The 19,069-nt window shown below is 31.4% G+C and overlaps 2 protein-coding genes across 8 annotated transcripts; one reads left to right on the plus strand and one right to left on the minus strand.

The window, feature by feature from the left end:
- Positions 1 to 477: 477 nt before the first annotated feature.
- LOC101495618 (protein CDI) lies at positions 478 to 1,968 on the minus strand. Its single transcript, XM_004511346.4, has 2 exons — positions 1,763 to 1,968; positions 478 to 1,592 (listed from the first exon to the last, which is right to left on the minus strand). The coding sequence occupies exon 2, from the start codon at positions 1,588 to 1,590 to the stop codon at positions 823 to 825; it is 768 nt and encodes a 255-aa protein (XP_004511403.1). The 5' UTR covers positions 1,591 to 1,592; positions 1,763 to 1,968; the 3' UTR covers positions 478 to 822.
- A 5,547-nt stretch (positions 1,969 to 7,515) lies between these two features.
- On the plus strand, positions 7,516 to 17,284 carry LOC101495944 (protein PARALOG OF AIPP2-like). 7 transcript variants are annotated; one of them, XM_004511349.4, is made up of 13 exons: positions 7,516 to 7,597; positions 7,940 to 8,013; positions 8,480 to 8,567; positions 9,556 to 10,545; positions 10,694 to 10,779; positions 10,877 to 10,971; positions 11,172 to 11,501; positions 11,669 to 12,166; positions 12,398 to 13,088; positions 13,210 to 13,440; positions 13,543 to 13,667; positions 14,777 to 15,180; positions 15,760 to 17,284. In XM_004511349.4, exons 4-13 carry the CDS (start codon positions 9,613 to 9,615, stop codon positions 16,975 to 16,977), a joined length of 4,611 nt encoding a protein of 1,536 aa, XP_004511406.1. In that variant the 5' UTR covers positions 7,516 to 7,597; positions 7,940 to 8,013; positions 8,480 to 8,567; positions 9,556 to 9,612; the 3' UTR covers positions 16,978 to 17,284. The 7 variants fall into 7 exon arrangements, with proteins under 7 accessions (XP_004511406.1, XP_027193228.1, XP_004511405.1 ...); XM_027337427.2 differs by lacking the exon at positions 7,516 to 7,597 and adding an exon at positions 7,599 to 7,663; XM_004511348.4 differs by lacking the exon at positions 7,516 to 7,597 and adding an exon at positions 7,604 to 7,752.
- Positions 17,285 to 19,069: the final 1,785 nt, after the last annotated feature.

Genomic DNA, 19,069 nt, shown 5'->3' on the forward strand with positions numbered 1-19,069 from the left:
TCTGAGACCTATGCTATTTTTCGGTTATCTTTAATTAATTAATCATGAATAGAAAAACTTGCACATATAAAAAATAATCATCTTATAAGTGACACAAGTTTTCACTAACTCAAGCTTTATGCCACGAAATTGTATATGTTCGAGAAGTCAAATTCTTTCCCTCCTAAGTCTCACAAATCTGTGTCTCATTAAACGTTTGTATACTTCAGGTGAATTCAAAACAGATGTGATTATGTAAATATTTGGCATCTCGGTGGATGTAAAATCATGGTGACTCAATGTGGTTCAGGCAAAACCACCATGACACCACTAATGTAAAACGAGCAAAATCATGTTCCATCCCAGTTTTTCACAGTTTCACTATGATGCATTTTTCTACATTCTCAATATCAAGATACAACAATCTATGCATCAGGCAGAAGCTGCACAACCTATATTGGAGCTGATCTTCTATGATTAAAAATCAAGAACAATGCGTATTCGTAACAGTAAAGCCTTGTATTAAAATATATGAAGTTATACTTAGACTAGACCTCTTGTTAGAGCCTACAGAGGTCATTAAACAAATAAAAAATGAAATACATCATGAAGGGCATTTACTCACTCTAAAATGCCAATGTAATATAATGTAGTAAAGAATACTAACTACATAAGATATATGAACTATAGCAGTATTCATCATACTCCTATTCTCATAACTTGCATCATCATCAGATACAGACTTAATTAACACAACAAATTTCAAATAAAGAATAACACATGACCAGAGATCAATGCTACAACATCTAAATGCATCATTGCCTCAAACAATTCATTCAATCACTAATTAGCAGATTCTTTTTTGGTTTGATTCAGATACTCTTCCATCTCATTCAACCAGAGATCAGCAAATTCACAATTCTTCCAAGCCTCAAACCATGGCCCTCCACGAGTATAATGGATTGCCTTAGGCAAAGTAGTTGAATCATTCTCAACAACCTTGTTATGCCCTTCAAGAAAATTCCAAACAAAGGGGACAGAACCAATTTCATCATCCTCAAGCCATTGAAACCTGTGAAGGTAAGCACCAGTTTGTGTGTTCACAGTTTCAGGAGTGAGAACCTTGTTCTTTGGATGACCACAGTTATACAAAACCATTGAAGACCAATTCTTTCTAGGGTACACAGTTTGAACAGCACCATCCATTTTTGTTGTCTCTTTTGGAGCATAATCATGTTGAACACACATAATAGCATACTTATCTTCAATCAAATCTACCAAATCCTTAATATCAGCTAAATAGAGAAAATCACAATCCACAAACATAGCCCAACCTTGATAATTAGCTAAACTAGGTGTCAAGAATCTTGAAAAAGAGAACTCAGTGCTCTCAAATTGACCCCTTTCACGCCAATAAAGACCAGATTTTCTCAGATCTGATTGCTTAATTGGTATGATCTCAACAGGAATTGAAGACCTTTTGATGATAGAATGACGACATACCTCAAATGCAAGGTCTTCACGTGGATCATAACCTACAAAGATCTTGAATGCTTTCTTCTCATTACCAGTTGGTAATGAAGAGTGGTTTTTTCCATTACTCAAACTCATCTCTGTCAAAAAAAAAAAACAAACAAATCAATGATTAATCAAACACAGTAAACACTAAGACCCATTTTAAAAAATGTAATCTTTATTCGTTTTTAAAATGACCCAATTGGTATAATTATGTGATGATTTAAAAGCATTACATGAAATCAAACAAAAAACAAAAAATTATTACCAGAAAGAAAGAAAGAAAGAAAAAGGGATTATTGGAGAAGTGTGTCTTTGAGTTATTTGGATTTTGAAGAAAAAGAGAGAGAGAGAGAGAGAGAGAGAGAGAAGAGAGAGAAGAGAGAGAAGAGAGAGAGGATTGAGCGGTGAGGCACATGCACACCGACAATGGAGGGAGGGTTAAGGATTTGATTGATTATTGTTCACACAAATAATAGCAAAATATATAGTAATCAGTAAATCTAGCATTTTCATTTATTATTTACGCGTACAAATAAGAATATTGCAATTGCAATAACACGCTATTATTCAATCTAATCAAATCCAACCCATTGTTTGCGCCACCTATCTTAAACAAAATTTATACTTCTTTCTTAAAAAGTACATATTTTTTTAAGTATGTATCAGCTGCCCAACTCATTTTGGAAGCTTTATATTGATCAAAAATTTCTTTTTTTATATTTTTTGAAAAAAATTATATTTTAAAAGTTTTACATTTATTTAAAATTTTAGTAAAATTATATTTTAAAAGTTTTGCATTCATTCATATTTTAAATAGAAAATTAAACTTTTGATAAAATTGTATTTCAAAAAGTTCACATTTATTTAAAGTTTTTTATTTTTTTAAACTTTATAAAATAATTGACTATCAATCTAATAGTAAAAATAAAACAAGGTAAATGGATAAGACAAAAAAACGAAACAAAGTAAATGGTATTTTCATATACTTTGGAGTGGAAGGTAAAAATAAATTAAATGATGGGAGGTAAATTTCTCATCAAACAACGCAGTTGGCCCAGTGACTTGAGATTCGAAACTTGGATCCAATAGCAAACTGGGCCAATGACTTGGGATGGAAAACCTGATAATAGCAAGAATGTTGGTTCTAGTTCCCACATCGAAAAATCATTTTTATCTACAACATATTTCTTTTATGTTTTTCATATATTCTCATCATAGAAGATAAATCATATTTGAGGTATATCACTATATCAAACGCTGAATGCATATATCTCTTTCACTAAGAATTTGAATTCATTATCATTATGTTATTGAATTCTAAGAATTCGAATTTATATTTATTATGTTATTGAAGTTTAATTCTTTTCACTATACCTAATACTATGGATCTTTTTAAAAAATAAAAAATAACAAGTATATTTAGATGGTCTAAATTGTAATTTTTCATTGTTTGGCGTGTACTTTTTGTTCATGGTCAGTACATCAAAACTGTTATTAAAATAATAAAATCTATCTCAAACTATATATTTTTTATTATGAGATACGTCAATATATAGATTTATTTCTTTAGTAGAAACTCTTCAAAATAAAAATAACATACTTTGTGTTATTATTTTATTTATAAATTAATAATTCATCTTTTTTTTTTTAATGAAAAAATGACATCTCGTATTACTTTAAAAAAATCAATGATCACATTTAGGAGTGAAAATTGATTGGACCAAATCACTCTTTAGTTAAACAGATTTTGTCTGTTTTGAAATTTAAGGTTTGAGATTGATATAATTAAGTGTCATGTATTTATTTTTTATATTTGACCTGAAATTTTAAACTTTAAGATTTTGTTAATTACATATAGTTTTTTAACGATTACACTCAAATAGACTACATAAATTCAATTCACGTATCGTACGTAAATTTATTTTTCCGTGAATTCAGTTACATAAGTAATTTATTTGAGTATAACTAGAAAAAACAGTGGCGTGTCTAGCAACAGTCTAAACCTTAAGTTAAGAAGCAGATTCAATAACATTATAACAAAATTATAAATTTTAATTAAGTAAACAATATGTCAAAATCAACCATAATTCACTTTAAGTCTCGTATAAGCCAATTAAAATAGAAAAGAAAATCTATTACGTGAATAAGCTGACTTATTATAATTAATAGATTTTTTAAAAAGCTTAAATGTGACACTTATTTAAATAAATAGATTTTTCAAAAATTATAAGATTAACCATTTTATTAAACTATACCTTAAATAAATTAAGTCATAGACTTTATTGGCAACCTGACCAATTTCTATTAATAATTATATTCATAGAAAATAAATTAATATCTGTTGCGTATGAATTAGTATTTCAAAATCATATATATTTTTGAATAGTTGTCTTCGGTTTCTTTTTTCATTAATGTATTGTTTGTCTTATTATTATTTACTGATATATATTTTTACTTTTCTATCACTTTCTAACAAATCAAGCAAAAGAAGAGTATATTTTTACATTTATTTTATCTTATACAAATTATCTATAAAATTAATTCTTGTTATGTTTTTCTTTTGAAAAATTGACCATATATTTTACACTATTATACTCCTATCCTCAAATTTGATATAAAAACGACCTATTTTATCTTATTTTTATTTATTTTTAAATAATTTATTTTTTTATTCTATTAAATTTAATTTGGGTTATGATAAACTAAAAAAGAAGGTTTTTGTACATAAATGTATTTTAAAAAATTTAACTTTGTGTATAAAAAACTTTTTTCGGAATACATTTGTGTTCTAGAAAACTTTTGGAACATAAAAATATAATTCTTAAATATAAATATATTTAAAAAAATTTGAAATTTGTATTATAGAAAACTCAAAAAAAATCTCCAGCACACAAATTTTTCTAGAAAATTTAAATGTAATTCGTAAAACTTTTTTAAAATTTTACATAACACAAACATGTACAAAAAGAAAATATTTTTTTTTAATTTAAAAAAATAATAAAATTATATTTTTATTGAAATATGAAAGTAGGAGTATAATTTTTAACTCTACTAAATAACTATTTTTTTTTTATGTTTTCATTATATTTTAATCTTTTATTTTCCTTTCTTCTTTTTCTTGTCTTTTGACAACAAAATAAAACATTAATTTCACAATATTTAGGGAAATTGCATTAGTTGTCATTTATCTATATATTTACAGAAAATAAATATATATTTTTTATTAAAATATGTCTTTGACCATTGCAATCATAATATTTTTCAATTTTGGTATTTCGAAAGTTTTTTAGTTTGATTCACATATTTGCAAATACAAATTCATTTTAAAATGGTCCGTTCAATTTCTGTTAAAAAAATTATAACACCGTTAATCTAACATCACAATGTTTTTTAAATTTTTTAATAAAAAACAAAAAATAAATTAAAATTTTGATTATTTTTAGAAAGAAATATCAAAATTGCAAACCCTTTTTTCTTCCTCTTCTCACCACGACCTTCATTCTTAATTTCATTTATAGGAATATATATTTATAGGAATATGTATTTTGGATTAAAAAAACTTATGAATATCAAAATAAATAAATAAAATTATAATTACAAAAATCAAAAACATATTTGATCTTATATTCTTTTATATCTATATATAATTAGAGATTTCTCGTCATAATTTTTAAAAATTACAACATATTTATAACAAATATTAATAAAAATTAATATATTTAATCCATATTATAAATCAAACTCATCACTTTTTTAAGGAGAGAGTAGATGTGTAGCTTTTAGTCCACCACATAATTTTAATATTTCCCATACAAACATGTAACATTGAGTTTGTTGGAATCACTATCTAATTTACACTTTTGCCCGAGTCATATCCTCCACATCATCATTTCTTTCATCATATCTCTTTAAAAAAAAAAAATCTTTCAAGTAATTTTGATCCAACAACAAATTTAAAAAAAATACTATATCTCTTTTCTATTTGGGGATGACATGCCTACTTTAAATTTAGACACAATATCTCATATTTTAATATCATTTGCACGTCAAAATAACGACTTTGTATTCGACATTAAATATATTTATTTTCATTTTTCTCCTACTTTCTATACTATACATTTTACACACATTATTTTTACACAAACCTAAAAAAAAAATAAAAAATCACTTGGCATCAACTTTTTATATCCAAACATTGTTTCTCTTTTGTTAATACTCTCACTTCAAACCCCTCTGTCAAACCTAGCTATACATTTTCTCTTCATTTTTTCTACCACGATAAAACAACTACACAATAGTTATCTCTCCATAAATTTTTACTACTCATCTGTTGTTCAATTTTGTCATATGAAATATAGATCAATTACACATAAAAATCATAAATGTCAAAATAATACTACTAATAATTAAAATACCTCATTACAAAAGTGAAAATTTAAAATATAATTTATGATGTTTGTTGACATGATTTATTCAAAACATTTATCCTCAATACAAGATAATTTGTATCTATCTTTTTATAATAAATATATTAAAGATAAACTTTGCATATGTTTAATATATATTTTTTAATTGTCTCTATTGAATTATGATTAATATAATTTATTTTAATTTTAATAAATTTGATACGTCTTTATTCCAAAATAATCAAATTCAAAATGATGATAATAAATACGACTTAATTTAAAATATTATTTTTGACCAACTTATTTTAGAATATTATTCACTCTATATTATATTTAATTTAATATTGACTTTTTTTTATTAAATATAATATATTTTGACAAAAATATTTAATGAAGGAGATTGTTTTTGCATGACAAATTACTCTTTTATGTTTTGAAAAATTAATTCTAAATTGAACCGCATTTTCCCCTCATATATGTTATCAAAATTCAGATGTCTTCCTTGATTTATTGAAAAGGTAAATTACATTATTAAACAATGAAAATTAAATTATATGCAAAATAAAAGTTACATCTTTACTCTATTAAAATGACATAAAAGTTAATATGATTTTTTTTTATTATATATAATCTCTTTTATCTTAACATATTATTTTATATGTAAATTAAGTATTATTCGTGTAGAATTATAAAAATAGTTGAACTTTAAATCTCAAATAAAATGCTATAAAATGCTCAAACCATCTAATTCAAACACTTTTGATTTATTAACTCGGATTAGATGTCAATTTGTGAAATATTTTTTTCTATTAGATAGTTTAATAGCTATGCATACAAACTTGCAATAAAATTAGATGTAGAATTAAATCAATTTAATGGTGTAAACTTTTTTAAACATACAAAATAGATTTATTAATTAAATTATCAAATTTTATTATTTAAGTTGAAATGGTTCCAAACACTCTAAATCTTTGACTAGAGCAAACTTTCACCAGAAACCGGAATATCACGCGGTCTTTCTTCAAAGAATCAAGTTAAGAAAAAAAAAATTAAGTTTTTGTTATTTAAAGAAAAAATAATTAACTCGTGGCTTCAAAAAGATAAAAAAACTATTTATGCAAAGAATAAGATAAAGACTAGTTGTATAATTTTGGCAAAAAATTAAAAGATATAGAAAAAACGTAAGGCAAGGGACGCTTGCCATTGAGACGTTACCAATGGCCCATGCCATCCTGACGCGCACCTTTCCCACGCGCACTATCAACTCGCACGTCTCACTTCATTTTACACGTGCGGGTTTTCTCATATATTTTTTTTGACGCAACGGATTTTCTTATTTCGTTCGCCTTGACTTCTTTATTTCCCCAGCACAACGTTTTTCTAAATAATAATTAATAATTCTTACAACAAATATTTAGATTGGATTTTAAGTTCTAAAACAAAACTTCACAATATAATTACAGTGAAATTTATAATTTTTTAATATTTAAAGTTTTGTTGAATTTTAAATTCAGATTTGAATAGTATAAATATTTCTGATAGTATTTATTATATAAAAATAAAAAATAATATAGAAAAAATAAATAAGAAATCTCGATTATGTTTTTGTATAAGGTCTTGGACTATATAATAAATCAAAATTCATTTTTGAGGAACAGACATAATTTTTAGAGAGATGAAAGAGAGAGAGAAAGGTATAGCATTTTAAAGCCAGCTGGGTTAGATGGATTTGGATTCTCATGGAAAAAAAGAACCCTTTCGTAGGATTTTGTGTTTATTTCAGATCACATATAGAGAAAGCGAGTTGAAGAGAGAAAAGAAAAAGAATAAGTTTTTCAAAATTGTTGCAGTAATTTAATTTAATTTTATTATTTTTATGTAATAATATAATTAATAGAGATATAGATTGTTGAATGAGATCGTGTCGTGTGTTTTTATGTAATAATAATAAAAGTAATTTGTATATATATAAGAAGTGCATGCTCTTCTCTATTCTTCTCTTTCGTTTTTGAATCTTCATTTCTGGTTCTTCGCAGATACTTGAATTCACGAAACAGATTTTTGCGACTCCAAATCACATCCACTTTGCTTTCTCTTGTTATTGTTAAAGGTAATGTTACCGATAATGTTTACGTGTTAGATACTTGTGAATTTTTTCCAGTTAGGGTTTTTGATTTTGTTATTTTTTAATTTTCATATTTTGAATCGATTTGTTCATTTGTTTGTTTTATTTATTGAAACTGTTATTGTTGTGTTGAGATGTATACATTGGAATACTCGGATTCTTGTTCGTTCTGATAAGGTGAGTTAATTCAGTGTGTTGTTGGGTAAGGGTTAGGGTTTGAATTTGTAAGTGGAAGGGGTTTTGGATTTTGGTAGGTAGGTACCTTGTAGATTTTTTTTTCCCTTTCTTTTTTATACTTTAATTAGCATTTGCAAAATTGTTATCGCTGTTAGATTCTGATTAGACTTTAGAGATGTATTTCATGGATTAGTACTTGCACAGTTCTTTTGTTGAAAATGTTGGTGTGATAATTTTTTAATATGGTTTGGCTGTGTTGTCTGCGTGGCATCAGTATTGAGAACGAGTTTTCCAGATGCTAGAACCTTGAGCCATAGTCATCAATCATTTTGATGTTGGGGGTAACATGCTGAGATAAAAGGGTACATTCACTCTCTGTTTCTTATTGCCTTCGACTTTTTATTTCGTTTTTGTTATGAAGCTGTGAAATAATAGCCGTATTTGATTCACATTATTGTCCAATGATATGGAAGAATTGGTTGGGAAGATTAAATACGATGAACGTTTTTTCTGACAAGCTGCCATAATTCTTTATTTTTTTTAGCATTGACAGTGCAAAAATCACGAGTAGAAGATTAGAGGCACTGTCATAGTGTCATCTTTAAGCAAAATTATTGGAACATTTGAATGAGTATATGTATGTACATTGGTTTTAGTAAATATTTTTGGTTTATTTGTCTGTTATTTCGTGTTGTTCTAATCAAGAAGTGGCTGATCATTGTAAAACTCCACTGTGCTAAAATTATACTTTTGGTTTTAGTTATAGACCTCATATTTCTTTTTGTTTGAATAATAATTCAGTAGTAGAAAAGTATAGGTCTATAGCTAGTAGAAAAGTATAGGTGTATAGCTATTGAGAATTAGGATTCCCTCTAAAGGAGGCATTTCAACTTTCAAGAAAAAAATGCATCTCGTTAGCTCAAGTGAGCAGTCCTTTCTATGCAGGTACGACTAATAAGTCTCCTAACAAACTGGTCAGCTAAAATCTACAATGCGAAACAATAACCTGATTTTATAAAGCAATATGGGTAGTAAGACAATCTTGCTATATAAATTATTGCTTCCTAGTATATTAATATTCAAATACAGTCATTTTTTTGGCCCAAACCTTCAAATATTCTTAGAGAAAGTGTTATAACATACAATTTCCACACATTACAGGAAATATGTTTAACAAAAAATAAATAGATAAAATCCAGATGCAACTTTTATGTTTGTGATATACTATCTGTATTAATCCTGTGCAATAACATGGTGAAACTTTGACATTGAAGGGATTCCAAAGAATTATTGAAATGATGAGTCAAAGGTTTCGTCTTTCTTTTCCAACTCATGCTCTGTTTTGATTAGGTATCACCTGAATCTGTAAAGAAGTTTGTCAAACATTACGTGATTCAGAACAGTGATATGAGGCTTGAATCTGGGACTTGTAATGTGTGCTCAGCTCCTTGTTCATCTTGCATGCATCTGAACCATGCTCTCACAGGGTCAAAGGCTGTAGAGTTTTCTGATGACAACTGTCGCTCAGGGGAGGCTAATAGTCAGAATTCTATGAATGAGAGTAATGTACATTCTCTTACTAGCAGAGCTTGTGAAAATACGCAGCATGCTGTCAGTGAAGCAAGTAATATGCTCAGTGTTAACTCATGTCATGATTCTCTATCTGAAAATGCTGAGAGTAGACAGATCTTGATGAATAAGTATCAGGATCCCAAACATTTAGAAGGTCACGACGACAATACATCTTGTATTAGTAGAGCATCTGATGCTAATTTAAGGAATGCAGATGGAATTAATATACCTTGTAGTTCAGCTTCAGTTAGTCATATTGGGGCAGAGCGATCTGGGATTGCTCCATCCGTTGACATGTCTTGTTTGGAGATTCCATCGTCTAAAGATGCAGACACTGATCATAGTTCACCTAAGGTACAAAGGCTGCATGGACAATCTGAAACTGGTAAATCTCTCTCAGATAATCAAAGCTTAATGCACATGGAAAGGGGTTCAAATTCTCATATACCAGAAAAAGTTTCAGAAGGCTCTATTGAGAATTGCAGTTCATCATTATCCAAAGAGAGTGTACCTATTGTTATTTCTGGCGAGAAAAATACTGCCAGTAAGGATAACATTGTTGACGATAATTCCAATGCTTTACTGAAAGTATGTCCGAAGTCACAAGCAGATACTGATAATGATGTATGTGATGCTAAAGTTGAAGATTGTAAATGTTCAGGCCATGATGGACATCTTGAGAAAGCTGAAGAGCTGGTTAAATCACCTGGCAAACAGGAATCTCAATCTGAAAATGAGAGTGATGAATCAGATGTTGTGGAACACGATGTGAGTATCTTTCATTTCCTTTGTGTTGATATGTTTTTTGGCTGAAAAAAACTTGATAGTAATGGGAATGGGAGAAGTGGAATGTAACAGCATCTGTGGAAATGCTTAACCTCAATTTCTAAATCTAACTGTGTTGAATGCAAAATAGGTGAAGGTGTGTGACATCTGTGGAGATGCTGGTCGTGAGGATCTACTGGCCATATGTAGTAGGTGCACTGATGGTGCAGAGCACACGTATGCATAAGAAACTTTCACCATATTTCATATATTTACCGTATTGCAAATTCGTGTCAGTAAAACGAGTCTTACCATTATTGTTTCTTTGAATCAGCTACTGCATGCGAGAAATGCTTGAGAAAGTCCCTGAAGAGGATTGGTTCTGTGAGGAATGCCAAGATGCACTGGAAACTGAAAACAAGAGACTGGGTAAGAGTGAAGTTGTGTACATGGTTTTGCAAAAAAATGCGTTCTGGGGTCAAACATTTTACATCCTTTATGCTTACTGCTTTATGCATTTGATTCTTTCTGAATACTGAATTTGCATGTTCTAATGTTGACAGTAGAATTAGCATTCATGCACTCATATCTATATTTATAGCTGCAATTGTATGCTGACATATTTTTAGTACTGAATTGTCTTGGTTCAGATGTTGAAGAAAAAAAAATCATTAAAACTGCTTCCACTTCACAAGCTTCTGGCAAAAGACCTTCTGACAACATTGAAGTAGCTCCTCCAGCTGCAAAAAGGCAAGCTCTTGAATTAAGCAAAGGATCACCAAAGGCGTCAAGCCCCAAGAGATTGGTTCCACTGTCACGAGAATCTTCATTTAAGAACCCAGATAAGTTAAAAGGGAAGGCTGGTGGTCTTCTGATGCCTCTCCGTAACCACTCTGGTGGTGATGACTCAGAGACTGCTCGATCTCCTTCCATCGGCCCCCGGAGTCAAATCTCAAAGAGTATGTGTTTATCTTTATTTTGGTGCTTCACTACAACTTTCTATAATTTTTTCTTTGGATCATGATCCCATTAAAGTAGCTGGGTGCATCGGTTCCATGTTGATATTGTATCATGTCTCCTTGGGCTTTCATTTTTTTCAAGCACATTTTTTCTCTCTTGTGATTAGGTATATTGTCAAAGTCTAATTCATCCAACAACTTAAATTCCAAGCCGAGAGTCAAACTTGTTGATGAAGTTTTTCCACCAAGATCCAAAGGGGGTAATGAACAAACTTCTAAGAATATGGAGTCAACTGCTCGGATGACAAGCAAATCGACATTATTCAAATCCTCTAGTTTGGGGCGATCAAGTGCTATTGAATCAAAAGTTAAAATGCTTTCACCTAAGTCTGCAACTACTCAGGACTTGAAAGTGTCTAGACATTCAAAAGAATCAGGTGCATTCGACCGAAAATATCTGTCTAGGAACGATCGGCCTTCGGCTAGTTCTGTTGTTTCCACACCCAAGGGTGATCTGAAGGTTACACCTCGTGGTGACACCATTATTAAACCTTCAGCAGTTAATAATCGAGAGTTGAAGATTAACCAGGATGGAAAATTAAGTGCGTCCTCAAAATCATTGAACAATATAAGCCGTAAAAGTTTGGAGCCTCAAGGCAGTTCAGGTGTGATCTCAATTAGAAGCATATTATTCCTGCAGTATAATTTTCTTTTTTATCTTCGTATTTGGGGTCAATTTGCTGCTCTTGATATCTTATTTTTAGCATAATAAAGCCACCATCTGTGTTTTGTCCTTGTATTAGTTTCAGCAAGAGCATCTTTCAGATGGGGATGTGCTTGGAACTATCTTTGCAAATAATATTAAATCTTGTTCTGTTTTTCTTTGAATTTTGCAGAGAGAACATCAGCCAGTAACGATGAAGCTATACAGGATGCACTGCCTCGTTCACGAGAAACAGCAAACCAGGTTGAGAAATCCCGAGAGAGTTTTAGTGATCGTGTAAGGCCAGTTGTTCCCATTACATTAAAAAGTCCATTCTGTCAAAAATGTGAGGAGTTTGGCCATTCTCTAGAATGTTGCACCGCTAGTACTGTACAAGATTCGGGTGCTGAAATATCTGTCACCGCCTCAAGTATCTCAAAAGAGGAGATGCATAAAGGCAATAGGTTGAAAGCTGCAATCCAGGCTGCTTTACGGAAAAGGCCTGAAATTTACAGGAAGAAAGAAGTATCTAGTCAAACTGATGAAATTTCTACTTCTGGCACAGAGTTGAATTGTGAAGTGACTTCACGGGACCAAGTGTTGGCTTCTAACACACTTAAGAATAGTATATCTACTGAAGAAACTCATGAACAACAGGAAGTCCTTGAGAATTCTACGTCTGATTCTTCCAAATGTTCATCTGCCAGCGATTTGAAGCAACTTAACTCTTGTCCAACTGATCTTTGTTCCCAACCAGGAAAGTCGGATTTAGCTGGCTTTAATGCTCAAAGGCCTTTAGTGAGAGACTTATCTAAAAAAGCTGTGGCAATCTCAAGTGCTCTTTCGAAGATGTTGGCTTTTCCTGAATATGAATACATCTGGCAGTAAGAACCATTTTTTTGATTAACTAGTTGTATTTTAGTTCTGGATTTTTCTTGTATTACTTTTCATGTTTTGCAATAAGTGTGTAATGGGTTCGACATCAACTTTTTTGTTTCCGTGCAGGGGTGTCTTTGAAGTGCATAGAAATGGAAAGCCTCCTGAATTATGTAATGGAGTTCAGGCACATTTATCCTCTTCTGCATCTCCTAAGGTTCTTGAGGTAGTGACCAAATTTAGTCCCGAAGTTTCCCTTGAAGAAGTTTCTCGCTTGAGCACCTGGCCATCACAGTTTCATCATGATGGTGCTAGAGAAGATAATATAGCTCTTTACTTCTTTGCCAGAGATGTCGAAAGGCAAGTATTTGAATATCATTCTTATATTGACAGTAGGCCATGAGACGCAAATATTTCTTTATTTTCTTGTAATAACTGACTTCTTGTGATATTCTGATACAGCTACGAGAGACACTACAGGGGTCTATTGGATCACATGATTAGAAATGATTTAGCACTTAAAGGAATTTTTGATGGTGTTGAACTTCTCATATTCCCATCCAGTCAACTTCCAGAAAATTCACAGCGTAAGGATCATTTTATGCTTTTGTCAGACAAACCAACATTTTAAGCAACTTCTGAATATATGCTTTTGGGTTTATGGTTTGCAATGAAGTTTATGCCTCGATAAGTGTTCATGTACTTGTCAAAATTTAGTTCATTTACAATTTTGAAATGTCTTGGTAAGATTGTTTGAGATTTCACTCTTACGAAGAGTGGCATGCTTCTGTCTTTGTAAATGTCTTGGGGAAGGACAATATGAAATTCCACACTAAGAGTGGCATGCTTCTATCTAAGTACACTCGATTGTGTACTTTCTTCGATGGTTACTTGGAAATATGCCTATTGGATAATCCCCAATATTCTTGATTCAGGATTTTAGTTTATACATCGATTCTTAAGATGTCATACTTCTGAGTAAGACTGATGTAGATGAAATGCATCAGGGTTGCAAAAATTGAGAATGTTGTGCGTTTAATTTGGACTCTGTCAAAACCAATAATTTGACCACGGTTCTCCTTTTAACCATTTGTGGGTTTTAGATATAAACTCATTCAAGAGCTATCACTTTATAAGTGCACTCAGTCAGCTTTTGTGGTTGCTGGGAATGTGCAGTGTTTTGGTGGAATGTTAGGACGTCATATCAAGGTGTGTGGCTTAAGTTCCTTTGGAAGTATGGTATTCTGATGCCGTGCTTTAGTTCTCAAACCACAAAGGCTAGCTTTTGTGGGCGGTTCTCCCCATTGTTTGTAACAATAGGTGAATCAAGGTCTGAATGACCAAATAGCCAGGAGCTTGATTCTTGCTGTCCCCAATTTTTTAATTGAAAATTGAATTTCAGCACAAGGTAGGTGGGTGTGTCAGTGGTCCATGATTAAAGGCCAAAAGACCATTCCACGAGGGATGTTAATTATAAAATCATTATTGAGCTTCGCTCATTAGCTTACACTTTTTTTAGGGGGGTGGGGTGAGGTTGGGGGTAGTTCCTTGATGGTTCTGTATGCTTAGATTGCAGTTTATGTGACTGGCATCTTAAACGCACATCTTTGTAACCACTTCTTTTTTATCAACAATATTTTTTAATCCATTTACTACTACATGTGTTTAGACTGTTGACTGTCCTATTTTTTGGCAGGCTGGAATATGTTGTTTTTCTTATGGGGTGTATTTAGGGGGCGGAGGATGAATCGTTCAGATTCTGCAAAAAAGATCTGTATTCCAAGTTTGAATGCAATGCCAATTGAGGAGAATTCTTCAACTGCTGCTGTGACTTTGTCTGAGCCTTGTTTGTCAAAGCACAAGGATGAAAAATCAATGAATTGCGACAAAGCATGCAATGCACTTCCCTCAACCACTTCCACAGATCAATCTCCAATTTCTGTGAGTAGGAATACTGATATAAATCGCCAGGCACATTTATGTTCACAAAAAGTAAGCTTAGAGAAGCCAAATGGTAGAATTGACAGCAAAATTACATCAAGGGTTCCAAAAAGCAGTAACCATTTATGTCAACAAACGAAATCCACTGGTTCGTCCCTGGTATGATTTTATCCTTAAATGCATAGTTTAATAGACTAAAGTTTGTCTTTTCTTGATAAGAATCTGCTTAGATGTACTTGTGGTGTCAACATTGTGACCCGATCACACCCCCCACTATTTAAGTTAGAAATGATATTCTGATTCCCTAGATAGATTGTGGAGATTGATTTCTACATATTTTGTTCTGCTTTGATGGCTTAGTTTTATGGTCTGAAATGAATGTTGCCTTGCAATTATTACACATCAATATTCCCATGTGAGCAGTTCTTGGTCTCTGTATCAAAAGGGAAGACAAACAGGGTTGTTGAGTACATATTTAGCAATGAAAAGCTGGTATGAGATCCATTTGACCATTTCTGTGGGGGGAAACTAACTAGGTGAATGCCTGTGTATGTGTCGAGATGAATTACAGTAGTTGAATGTCCTTGAATGTGTCTAACTTCTCATTTCTTGTTAGGTATACTGTAAACTGTACCTGTCATGAGATCACTAGTTATAAACCAGTTTTATGAACAGTTGGTGTTATCTCTGCTGTCAATTAGCTCTTGTTTTCTTGAAAGATGTTCTGGGTTTATGCAGAAAGCTAGTGTGCTAGAGGATGAATGGCGCAGAGAGTTTAAACCTCCTGAAGAAATGGGAACAAATGTAAGTAACAAGGTGGTGGAAGCAAAACCTATTTCTAACCAGCAAGTGAAGAACGAAATTTTGGAGAGAATGAACTGTGATGAAGATCAGGTAAGGACTAAATGGAAACAGAAAGACGATTGTCACTATGTTGATTTGGAGGAAACTATTGACAGTCAAGAAACAGGCGCTGCAAGCAATATTGGTAAGGATAAAACTTCAGAAAGAATTAACATTGATGAAGATCAGCAGAGGCCTAAGAGGAAACAGAGAGATGATCACTATATTGACTTGGAAGCAACTGTTGAAGATCAAGAAACAGGTGCTGCAATCAATATAACTAAGAATAAAATTTCAGAGAAAATGGAAGGCGATGAAGATCAGCAACGGTTTAAGAGGAAAGCAAAAGAAGGTCGTCACTATATTGACTTGGAGGCAACTCTTCAGGAGGACCTGTCCACAGAAGGGGTTGAGTACCAGCTACCCAATGATAAAGAAGTTCATCATGTTGATCTTTCAGCAGCTGGTTGTCAGAAAATGCCTTGGAATGAGGTAAATGGCAAATTAAAAAACAGAGAAAGTTCCAGAAAGAAGATAAGGACAAGTTCTGGTGGGATTTATGGACATTACAGTTCCAGAGGTAGAGACTGTTTTAATGATAGTTTGGCACCTCTTGGAAATGGTCTTGGTTCCTGTTCTTCAGTTGAGGACAAAGGATGTGAAGAAGCTTCCGATGAAAAAATCATCCGTGAGGACTTTGGAACAATGGAAAGAACCTTCTTTCCCTTTAATAGTCAGAATACCAATGGCTCACAATCTGTGCTGAATGCCATGCCATTGAAAGGGATTCATGAGCGAGAGGATGTGTTTCCAAATCTAGAGCTTGCTTTAGGTGGTGAAACAAAACTACCACCACCCCCTCCTCCTCCTCCCGCCGCTCCTAAAGGTATGCTGCCTTTCCTAGTTGGGGCAGTTGACAGGAAAAACAACCTTCCAGATATTTTGGCTGATGGGACAGAGGATGATGTCGCCGCCGCATCACTTTCCCTTTCTCTTTCGTTTCCATCTTCAAACAAGGAACCCACAAAAGCTTCTTCAAATGCAGAGCTTTTACCTGATGGGCACCGTGTGAATCCCCCATTTCTCCTTTTTGGGAGATACACAGATAAATAATCTGCTGCTATATATTTCCTGTCTGTCGTGTAAATTATCTTGTTCAGCATAGCCCGTCGTGTATGATACATAATCATCCAGCACCCATGTGAAGGAGCCAATCCATCGTCCAGACAACAAAAAGTCAATAAGTTTTTTTCTTTACTCTGTTAAATACATGTTTTTATATTAGCTTTTTGTTCTCATAATGAATAGTTACGGCTGTTTGTAAATAGAGAGAATGCAAGCCGGCATAATTTCTGAATGTTTGTTACTAGGAACTTGCGGATGACTATTTTTATGGCAGGGTTTCCTCTGTTCCTGGATCCTTTTTCTGTCTTGTTCAGTGTTATACCTGGTTAACCACTTAATGGTATTAAACAAGTTATCTATCTACTGTTATGGTACTATTAATTAAAGAATTAAATTGACACACCTAAGGATGACACACACTAATAGGAAAATGCTTTAAAATAATATAGAATTAAATTGAACTCCTCTTGATAGAATTGTTTAGTGAAAACAAGGTCCATGATTTCGGTGCTTGGTTGGTTGTGCCTTTCGATGGACAAATCAGAATAGCTGCAGCTGTTGCCATGGGAAATGCTATGTTTGCATATTAGATTGGTTAGGTTATGAGTGAATCCATTGTCTAAATCAATCAAAAGTATACAGATAAAGTTGGGTTGGTTTACACATTTTTGGGTAAAACCAAATCAATATATAACTGATTGGTTTGGGTGGATTGATCTGAGTACACAACTCTATTCGTAATTCTTATTTAATAGCCATGGACATGTGTATAAACTTAATAGGATTTGTTAACACCACTCTAGATTTTCCAATCCTTTGTACAAATCGAACTCGTTTGGATTTTCAATAGGTTGGTTTAGATATAAGTCCAAACATAGACATTGCCCGACCCAAACAAGGAAGATTGCTTGGATTTTGCTCGAACCATTCAACACCCCTACAAAATGCATTAAAGCATAGTGTTCGAATTTTATAGATTATTAAATTGGATTGGACTGGCTCCATGATCTGAAAAGTTGTTAAAAGTGTGAAATGTAAAGTTTTTGATGATTTATTAGTTAAATATTTATTAATTTAAATTTTTTGGATAAGTTAAATATTTTGATTTATAACTTTTGTAATTCAATATTAAAGAACTTCGATTTTTTTTAGTTATAATAAAATGATATTTATATTTTGTAATTTATCAATTTATTTTAATAAAAATATGGACAAGGATACAAATATAGGTATTTAGATACCCAATAATATGAATATCAAGGTTCCCGGGATATGTAATAACACCCTACCCAAACTCTATATCTTATCATCCCTAAGAAGGAACATGAATTCTAATTTAGGTAGTATGAAGTAAAAAATGTGAGATAAGTTTTGGTGGCAAAGTAGTTAAGGAATTTTTAAGAAATTATTAATAATAAGACAGTATGGAAATGAAAAAATACAAAGAGGCCTAAAGGTATGACCGACACATGTAGAAGCTTATGTGAGCAAAATTGCATACATTTAGTTTTGAAAATTAAGTATTTTCATTTTTAATATTTAATATATTAAAAAATAAATTATATAATAAAAAGAAAGACTTATATTATAATTCGTGTCTCTAGCATGTTTTTATAAAAGTAAAGTTAAATATGTCTTTTATTAGTTATTTTAATCTTTAAATATATTTTTAATTAATTAACTTATTCATTAACTTTTTTTAGTCATTTTAGTTTATAGAATTACTAACAAAAGTGATATTTGAGAATGTATTATAATAAATTTATAAACTATAAAGTTACTTATGACGATAATAAAAAATGACTTAATTGCACTTTTGGTCCCTTTATTATAGGTGAATCACGAAAGTAATCCATCTATTTTTTTTTTGTCCAGTTTTGGTCCCCAAACAGAATTTGAGTTCAAATCATGATGAGTTGTCATATTTTTAATGACGTGTTAAAAAAAAGATGTGGCAGATGCCTATGTGAATTAAAGTCATTATTATATTATTTCAAATTAAAAAATACAATTTATATTTTTTTAAACTATTATTATATTATACCAAATTTTAAAGTAATTGTCAAAATTAAAGTTACAA

The sequence above is a fragment of the Cicer arietinum genome, chromosome 8 (assembly GCF_000331145.2).
Source record: "Cicer arietinum cultivar CDC Frontier isolate Library 1 chromosome 8, Cicar.CDCFrontier_v2.0, whole genome shotgun sequence".
Lineage (NCBI taxonomy): Eukaryota > Viridiplantae > Streptophyta > Magnoliopsida > Fabales > Fabaceae > Cicer > Cicer arietinum.